At 42.3% G+C, this 9,946-nt stretch overlaps 1 protein-coding gene across 3 annotated transcripts in view; it reads left to right on the top strand.

Annotated features, from left to right (window-relative positions):
• LOC106456221 (uncharacterized) overlaps window positions 1-9,817 on the top strand; it is a 24,755-nt gene extending 14,938 nt beyond the window's left edge. For all 3 annotated transcript variants that reach the window (XM_013910963.1, XM_013910962.1, XM_013910965.1), the window contains exons 3-7: window positions 595-646; window positions 3,536-3,653; window positions 4,745-4,881; window positions 8,119-8,352; window positions 8,562-9,817. In XM_013910963.1, the coding sequence (XP_013766417.1) occupies window positions 595-646; window positions 3,536-3,653; window positions 4,745-4,881; window positions 8,119-8,352; window positions 8,562-9,221 (1,201 nt within the window). In that variant the 3' untranslated portion in view covers window positions 9,222-9,817. The remainder of the gene's footprint in view (window positions 1-594; window positions 647-3,535; window positions 3,654-4,744; window positions 4,882-8,118; window positions 8,353-8,561) is intronic.
• The last annotated feature ends 129 nt before the right edge of the window (window positions 9,818-9,946 follow it).

Genomic DNA, 9,946 nt, shown 5'->3' with positions numbered 1-9,946 from the left:
CATGAGAAGTCAAATAATAACATCAGACAGATATGTTAGACCCTGATAAACAGGCGAGTGGTTTGAAGACTTTAATACTAATATCCACATTAATACCTGTGGAGAAGCATATCTATCTAGATCTGCTGCTGATAGCAGCTACAGTGTTCACATCAGAGCGCTGCATGGGGTCAGAATTCACATATACTTGAAATGAGCATCAGCACTGACAAAATTAAAATCCCCAGAGGAAGAGTTTAATTTATAGCAAAGACGGCTCAGCAACAACCACCCCGTGAACCGTTAAAGCAGACTGGAGCGTATGTGTCACGGCCCCATGCTTCCACACGGTAACACAGCAATTACTGAGTGGAAATAGCTCTGGGATTGAGGCGGCTAGTGTTATCAGAAAGCTCTCATATCAATTCAGTTTTATGTGGTGGTGTCAATTTGAACATTTGTGGTTGAAATTACAAACCCCCAGAGGAGTTTTTTATTTTTGAGAAAACACTGCTCAGAGTGGGGAAACAACTGAGGTCAGCCGTAAAATTTGAATATCAGATGTGTCTTTTAATATAAATTGAATTGCTGTGGTATTTCCTTTCTTTTTTCCAGACCCAAACTGTGTCCAAAAAGGGCCAGCTCCTGCGCATCCAGCAACTCTGAGGTACAGATATTACTGCCGTTAACTGTAAAAAGTGATTATCTTCCCAGAAGGTGTTGGCTTTTTGACATACTTGGACAAGTAAACATGCAATCTTTTTTTTTTAAACGACACCTAAATATGTGTTCAGACAAGGGAGACATAAATGGCATTTTGCCGTTATATTTATAGTTTGAATAATTTAAATGACAATGTATTCACATTAGGAAAAAAATAAGGTACAATCCTACATTTATTGCACCTTTTTAAATCCATAAAATTGGAATAGTTTTTACAGATTGATTTCAAAGATCCTCAAGAGGGCTTGAGGATAATCTGAGGATGTGTGTGAAGACTGTAGTTGAACCGAAAAGTTTAAGGTCAACAGAACGAGGACACTAAGCACACTTATTAAATCGACAAATTAGTTCTTTTTCACTAAATTTTCCTTTTACTGAAAAAGAAGAAATGGAGCATCATGGAGTCACACTGTTTAAACCTAGATTTGAATTTTGTAGATTGTGCTGTACATGCATGAAAACCATCACATTTCATGCAGCGCAGGAAATTTGGATGGTGACGATTAAAAGTGTGAAAATTGCCCAGAAGAAGGGAAGCTCTTGAAACGAAATATTCACTAGGAAAAGTAGGAGGCACTTCACATCTCTGTGAGAGGCTTGTGTCCTAACAGTGTATTCATGCTACCAACAAAACACACTGGAGTCTTAAACTAAAGTTTTAGCTGTGATGTAGCTTTGCATGTTGCAAGGAGTCAAAAACGTGGAATAAGAAGACGGTATTTCTAGGATGATATTAACTTTGTTTCACTTCGGCCGGGGTGTAATGCTCAACTCTGACAGTCTATTGGGATAGTACAAACACAGTATGGTGATAGTGGAGTAAGAGGGACAGCAGTTACCAGCAAAATGCCAACAATAAATGTAATTATTGATATTGGTGTTTAGGGCTGTGCGATATGACCAAAATCTCATATCCCGATATAAGACATCTATCGTCTGATAACGATATGAATCACAAAAATGTAACATATTCTGTGAATCTCAGGCAGCTCGACTTGCGTGAAGTGTTTCCGTCATGTAGCTGGAGTCGAGTGTTTTAACGATGCATGAAACGATGCATTTTTAGACGCAAGTTTTCTTTGTATTTATTCCACGGCGTGCTGCGGGGAAAAGCCTGTTCTAACGTTTGAGTCTAAGGTTTATTTTTTAGCACCTGGCGGCTCTTTTTTACTTCTCATCCGTAAATAATCTGCTCTTTCACGTGATTCAGTTTATTTTGAAAAGTCTCAACAGGATCTTGAGCTTTATTGTGAAAGGTTTATGTGGAACAAGTGGACACGCGGTGGTTTTACCGTCGTTGTTGCTAACGACAACGCATAAAAACAAACTCTTGTCTGTCTGTAGTGTGGTTATATTAAATATAAGAGAAAGAGAGAACTTTAAGAAATTAATAAAGCCACTACAGTGACCATCAAAATAATGAAAAAAATATCGCCGTAAACAGTTTATTTATGAAACAAACGATAGCGTAAAATGAAACGACCGACATTTTTATATCGTCATCCGATACATATCGTTATATCGAACAGCCCTATTGGTCTTTATTATTTAGAACACAGATACTATTATATTGTGTAATCATAATTTAAACAAGTACTGGTGGCGCCAGTGTCCGGCAGCCTCGCCTCTGTCAGTGCGCCCCAGGGTGGCTGTGGCTACAACGTAGCTGCCATCACCAGTGTGTGAATCAGTGTGTGAATGTGTGTGTGAATGTGTGTGTGAATGGGTGGATGACTGAGTGTATAAAGCGCTTTGGGGTCCTTAGGGACTAGGAAAGCACTTTACAAATACAGGCCATTTTACCCAAATAAAAAATGATTTGACTAAAAGCTTATTATTATATTTGAACTATATAAATATTAATTATAACACTGGTCCACAAAATGTCCTAAATGATGATTAAAAACAATACAAATAATACAGATCTGAGATCATAAATTCATCTCTATTAAATTAAGGAATTTCTGTTTGAGTCATTTGTCTTTTCGTTTCTCCAACCGTTCACACCGTCTACTTCAAACCTGTCTGATGTCTTGACGAGGATCACATGTAGTGTTGAATTTGAGGTCTGTTGGTTGAACTGTGATCTCACATTTGAGGTATTTTTTTTCCTGTTGCTAGGCAATCAATGGGAGGAACCTGAGGCCCATGTTACCAGGCATTAACATTACAAGAAAATGTCTAATGTTTCAAGACTCGCAGATTCTTGATTCTTCCATGACGTCTATGACAACACGGAGCAGTTAATCAAAGAGGGGAGAAAAACAAATCTTTTCATTGTGGAGACGAGGGGAGCAACAGGGAGTGAAAACGCAAACAAAACAATGCTTTAAAAAAAAGTCAGTCCACGAGCTTATAATGTGAAAGCTTCCCGCACAGACGAGCGTGTCAAGTAAGAACCGTCTTTGCTGGAAACCGACATCAAGCTCACAGGACGGGCTGACCCAAACTCTAGCCTGGAGACTGGAGCCACTCCAAAACTGATGTCTCCACCACTTAGGGTGCTAATCTGTGATCCTTGTATGGATTCTTAAAGGATGTGATTAGAGAACTTCACCAGTGGACTTGGAAAGCTGTGAAATTTGCTTTCCCACAGTCTATAAAGAGACCTTCAAAACCAAAGGTGGACCAACTGGCACCATACCACTGTTTCATAAATCCGTCATTTAAGCTACATGTAAAATAAGCTGTTAAAAGTTTGAATTTAACTGAATGTACTGAAACTGACCAAAAGGCAGAGTGACACCAGACCATGAAACTGCTGCTGGGTGAACAAATAGTTCTGCATTACTGGCAGCTTCTCTGCAGATAAACTTACAGTGTTATGTTGTAGGTGCCGGAGGGAGTCCAGAACACCGTGGCTGAGGTCAGTGAGCTGCAGCCGATTGCTGAGAATCAGGCCAACCAGGAGGCGACCATAGAGCAGGACAACAACAACCTGCCACACACAGGTTGAGAGGACACACACCTGCACATACATTGATGCCCTCCCCCCAATGAACAGCCTAGTTCGCTGGAATGCTTATGCTGGCCATTTAATAAATAAATAAATTGCATTCATACTCAGAATTAAACTGTGTAATAGTCTTACAAGGAATGCACTGAGAGGCATTGTGGCAAGCCCAAAGACTATGAATAGCACGTTACTGTGGATGTCATTTATAAATCATTTCGATTTATAGCTGCATAGCATGCTTGAACATTTGATGAGGATCATTTCAGGAATGACAATGATACTTCCGAGAATATAAATCTGTCATTAATTCATTTCCTGGGAAAGTGCTGATAAAGTTTAAGTGCACTAATTTAAAAGTGAAGACTTGGGGTTTGAGAAGAGGCTTGTGTTTTTATTGCTGTCATTTTTTTTGTTAAGATTAATTGTGCGTTAAGCAGCATGCAATTGACTATCTCTGCTGGGCTCTTTTATATGTGTGTTTTGCTATGATGGTTATCTGTGCTCATGCCAACCACAAGCTGCTTAAATGTTTTCCAAACAAAAAGCTGCTGTCTCTGGAAAAGGAAACGGGGAAACTCTTTCTTGTTTTACAATTTTCCCAGCGGGCTTTTGTGAAATGGGTTTAAAAACTATAAATGTTGTAAAACATTAGATTAAAACGATGAGAAAGACTCTGTCGAGTTTTGAGTGGAAAGTAAAATTGCATTAGTTTTGGAGCAGCCCACAGGCTGGATCCTGGAACAGTCCAAAGATTTCTCTCGCGCTCTCAGTGGGACTGAACCCAGGCTCAGAGATTTGTGGGTTGTGGCATTTAACCCACAAAGCAGCCTGGGAGTAGTTTGATCAGCAGGGGAGTGCAGGCCCCTCTCTATGTGTTCCGGTCACAGACAAAACACACAGCTTACAAACAATGACTGAGTTAAGGTTAGCCTCCTCTGAATGTTGACCATTTTGAGTTACAGTACACAAATCATCAGTAGCAAAAGGTCCTTGAATAATGATGTAGCAAGAAACCCATGTGGAGCGCTGGGCTAAGTGTAATGTCAGCAGCGAGAACTGTCTAAACTTGTCTTTGTGTTTCTGCAGTCACTGCTAGTGGCGATGTATCTCACAGTGCAGATGTGGACCTCTCCTGCAGCGGTTTGACTGAGCTTGACCTTGGTGCCGATGACGTTTTCATTGTGTCCTCAGGCCCGAGTGGCCTCCCCCCCTCACCTCACACGGTAACATCTTGTTTCACACCAGTGAATTTCACCAGATAGTCATAGTAGAAAAAAGGTACACCCTCTTAGGTTTTAGCAGGTCTTAAATTTGTGTAAATGCAGCCCTGAATGAAACTACATATAACCTGTTACCCAATGTCATCATTTAACACACAAGTAAGCCAAAATGAAGAAGCAGTGTTTTAAAAATTAAGGACACTCTTACTGCTTCCATGGAATTAAGGAATACGAGCAGTGGTTTGGTGGTCTGGAGCATTAAGGTGTGTGATGCCAAGGAGGAAAAATATCATCAGTTACCTTAAAGAAGCAAATGTTACTGCCCATCAATCTGGGAAGGATTATAAGGCTATTTCCAAACAATTATTAAAGTCAACTCTTCAGTGAGAAAGACTATTGGACAGAATCTTTCCGGGTTTAGCCATCCGAGCAAGTTCACCCAAAGATGAGATTGTACAGTGATCAGAAAAATTGCAATAACCCCAAGAGCTGCATGTCTCACTCTATAGTTAACATGTTAAAGTTCATGACCGTACACTTAGAAAAAGACTGGACAAGTATGACTTAATTGGAAGTGTTGCCAGAAGAAAATCTTTAACTCTGCAATAGCCGAGACTGCTGGGGCTTCCCATGATGCACGAGTGTTTCTTCTTCTTCACTCTGCGTGCTACACACCTAATCATTGGTTATTATTACTCTCTGGCTCTCTTCCACAGTATGTCTTTTGTCCGGTCTCCCTCTCCTCACCTCCATCCGATCTCATCAGATGGCTGCCCCTCTCTGAGCCTGGTTCTGCTGGAGGTTTCTTCCTGTTAAAAGGGAGCTTTTTCTTTCCACTGTCGCCAAGTGCTTGCTCGCAGAGGGCCATCTGATTGTTGGACTTTTCCCTGTGTTATTGTAGGGTCTTTACCATAATGTATAAAGAGCCTTGAGGTGACAGTTGTTGTGATTTGGCGGTGTGTGTGTATATAAGTGAAACTGAATTGAATTCAAAAGAACATGGCAGCACAGTGTCGGTTTGCAAATTTGCGTCTAAACGAACCACAAGATTTGTGGAAGAATGTCCTTTAGACAGATGAGACCAAAGTGAAGACGTTTGGCCGTGAGGACAGAACCACATTTGGTGAAAAGCAAACATATCAGCACAAACACCTCATGCCAGCTGTCAGCACGATGGTGGACGGGCGATGATTTGGGCTTGTTTTGCAGCTACAGGGCACCTTGCAGTCAACTGTTAGCTCCTCTGTAGGCCATCTGTCTGACCTCTCAAGCTTGGCCCAGATTGTGTCATGCAACAGGGCAAAGATGCTTGATGAAATGTACCAAATCTGATGACCGCTTATTGTCAAACCCATCGTTTTTGTTTATGTGAATTAGGTGTAAAACTAATTCCCATCCATTTAATTTAACATGCTACTGACATGGCTCTGGGGGAAAAACAAATGATGTGGATGTAGTCTTATATCATAGAGTGGAAAGTTGTGTGTTCAATCTCAAGGTCACACTCTGCGTGGGTGATCTTGTTGCTTTGAGGAAATGATCCCTGAATCAGTGAACATCAGAGGTGGCGGGGCATTCAGTGCTTTGAACTGACCTAGTGTTGCAATGGCACATGAGGATAATTAAAAGATAGGACATGTGTTGGGGAAGCAATAGTTCAATCAGGCATTTTTTTCTTGCTGCTCTTTTGTATTCTCAGAATAAGAGTTGGCATAAAACAGCTTTGGCAGCTTTTTGAAGGGCTGGCAAGCTTTTCTGCAGCCTAGGCTAATGGAGTATTATCTTCAGAGCCAGATTCCCAGCTCCAATTGTGTGTGTGTTTGTGTGTTGGTGTGTGTCATGCACGCTTTGACGCACAGTGTGTGTGGTCTGCCTGTGTGTGTCCTCGGTGCATGTAAATACGGTTTAGAAAATGTTGCAAAATTCATCTTCTCGGTGTCAGTGCCAGGTACGCTTCCAGGTTGGCGTGGTACTTCCTGTGTTACACACGATGCCCTGAGCCGTAAACCCCCTTTTGATAAATTTTGCTGCAAAAGACCCTTTCCGAGAAGAGCTTCGATTTAGCAGTACAGCGATGAGAAGATTGGAAAACGTTGCTGTAGGCAGGGCTGATGAGATCAAGGCAGAGAAAGTCTGGATCAAAACGGTCTGGTACATTCCTCGCCGTCTGAAAATCAACAGACTTTATTCGGCTTGTTCCATTTTCTAGGGAGTACGTCAAACTTTTCCAAATATCCCTAAATGGTCCCCAGTCTCACCTTTGGAACTACAGTGTATAAGTGCACTGAACTGGGTGGCTGAGTTCTTGCCTCATCTTTCAAGACTAAAAGTTCCTATTGTGTTCTCAGGCTTTGGCGTGGAAAAGAACATTTTATATAAACCCCTAGCTAATTCTTGTCTAGACAAAGCTAGCTGCTAGTGACTCTGAGGGACGGATTATCGCTCTCTGATGAGTGCAACTCCCAAGACATTATAAAGCGATCTCCACACATCCAGGTTGTCGATATTTAGCCTCTTAAGCTCAAGTGAAATGACCTATATGAGGCTCTGACTCCTAAAATGCTTCTTTGTTTTGGTCCCGGAGTGTAAACGACCCACAGTAATAGCTGTGCTTCAGCAATACCACAGATGTCTCTAAAATAGTTCCAAAGCCTGCGCTGTTCTCTCGACAGTTTTAATATACTTAATAATGATGAGATTTGTACGTGAGCCACACATGCTCAGCTGGCTGGCTGTGTGACAGAGCTAGGCTAATCAGAACACTTCCTTTCTTGTTAATCCGTTAATGTGGTACACAGGAAAGTCTGTGGGGAGATATTCAGGTGAGGAGGAAATGCAGCAGGTGCAACCAGCAGACAGTTGTTCCTAATGTTCACACCTGAGGGAATGCATTGTTGCACAGAGATGCTATTTGCTGATTTGGCAGCAGTTTAAGTGCAGCACAGTAGAGAATACTTTGTTTGTTTGTTTGAGATTTAACTATTTGGTTTTCTGCTCTTACAATATTCCTACTGGTGTCTTAATTTGGTTATTACATATACATCTGCTGCACTCTCCTTGGTGCCTGGTTAGAATATTTTTTCCCTCTTCTTTCGTGATGAGGTAGTGCTTCTGTTTTTGACCCATGCTTGACTCAGTAAAAGCTGCCAAAGATATTAAAGATTGTAGCTGCATTTTTCCTATCGTGTGATGTTTTCACTTGCATGTAGCTTCTGATACTTTGCTACGTGTATCTTTCAGCAGCGGGAGAGGTTTCTGCGACACAGTGACACTGGTCCTGTAGGCGATTGGCCGTCACCACTAGAATCCTCCACCTCACCTGGATCCAGATCAGTCAAGGATGGCAACGGCTGTGCCAGGCCGAGGGCGTGGAGTGTCCGCACCTTCCAGGACTTCCTCCCTCCTTTGCCACAGCTTCATAAGAAGTGGTGCAGCTGGAACTCCACCAGTCCCTTCACCAAGCTGGTGGACAGCGTCAGTACTACAATCATTACATACAAAATAAAATGAACGGTCAGATTCTACCAAAAGACTACGTAAAATATGATTCGGATGAACTGACCCTTGAAGAATGTTCATGAAATGTAAAATGAGCAGTTTAGGAAAACTTTGTTTGAACAAGCAGGATTTTTCCATCACCAGTTGGTTAAATTAAAGTCTGTTAATTGTGAATGTCGTTCCAGACTCCATCCAGTTTGGTTGCTAACTGCAGAGGTGGCGACAGCAGGAAGGTTTTCTCTGATGTTCACCTGGAAGGCAAGGCAGATACCAGCACAGCCTCAGACTCATCCATCAGCAATGCCTCCTATCCCCTCACGCAGCCTGCCCAAAGACAGCGGCGCCTCAACTCCACCAGCAACCTGCGACGTCCTCGGTTCACAGGGCCGTGTTTTGGCCTCCTCTCAGCGACAGCAGACCTGGCGAAGGCCCCGGGCTCCTCCTCCTCAGAGCCCGTCTCTAGAGCCTCTTCCTCCCCTCAGTGTCAAATTGAGAGTGGCCACGCTCGAGATTTCCCAGGCGAGGGTGATCACATCAGCGTGCCTGTGTTTGCCATCTCTGAGGAAGAGGACCGGCAGCCTCTGGTCCCAGCCGAACACCTGGAGCAGACCTCCGCATCTGCTTTGCTCAACGGGCTGGTTACAGGGACATGGGAAGGCAAGGCGCCTGTTCTAGGAAGCACCAACCTCGGCTCCCAGAGGCCCAGAGCAGAGTGGAGGCTTTGGGGAAGCCAGGTGTCAGGAGGGGTCGGTTCACTCTCTTCCAGCGAGTCGAACGCAGCCGACAGCAGCCAGCCATCTCTCAGTGTGTCCACAGGGCTGTGCAGTGTGACCAACCAGATGTGACACGATGGTGATGAGCAGGGACTCTGGTGGGCCAGTTCTGCATTTCTGAACTCTTAGTGTCACTGGGATACATCTCACTTACTCCTTTAATTTCCAAAATCAACTCTTACAGAATTGCATCTCCTGTAGCTTCCTGTTGGTATACACGCATATTATTCTCACTGTAGTTTTTCTATTTTTATAAAGTTTGTTGTTTGGCACCTTTCAGTGAGTTGTAACTCCAACCACGGCACTGTTTTCAGTAGCTCTGTCATTGTGGATTTTCTTCTTCCTGTGCCAGCCTTTTGCTTTCTTTTTTTGATCTTCTTCATGGGGACGCTTCTTTAGTACATCGTAGCAAATACTTAGTTGCATATTACCTAAAAGTGTTCCACACAGCATAGATAATACATTTATATTAATGCTACAACAGTTCAGGCATTCAGTATGTACCCCTAAGACTGATGCTGGATTATAAAAGGGAAATTAAAATAAAAGCATTAAGTACCAATATACACCATTACATAGCATAAAGACAGAACTAGCATTCACAATAGTATTTAAAAAAAGTCAGTATGAATAAATGTAAAGTTTTAATAAAGGCAAAATCATTTGCAGCTTGTGTTGTTGATTAACTCAGAGCTACACAAAGAGTAAAAACTTGTTTGAAACCAAAGTCAGAATGAAGATTTGCACTGAAATCACATATTTACAGAAACTCCACAGTAACTTAAATTAACAAAAGT

The sequence above is a fragment of the Pundamilia nyererei genome, unplaced genomic scaffold (assembly GCF_000239375.1).
Source record: "Pundamilia nyererei isolate P.nyererei 1_Seehausen unplaced genomic scaffold, PunNye1.0 scaffold00053, whole genome shotgun sequence".
NCBI classification, from domain to species: Eukaryota; Metazoa; Chordata; class Actinopteri; order Cichliformes; family Cichlidae; genus Pundamilia; species Pundamilia nyererei.
Note: the sequence above shows the minus strand (reverse complement) of the source record. Positions and strands in the feature narration are given on the sequence as shown.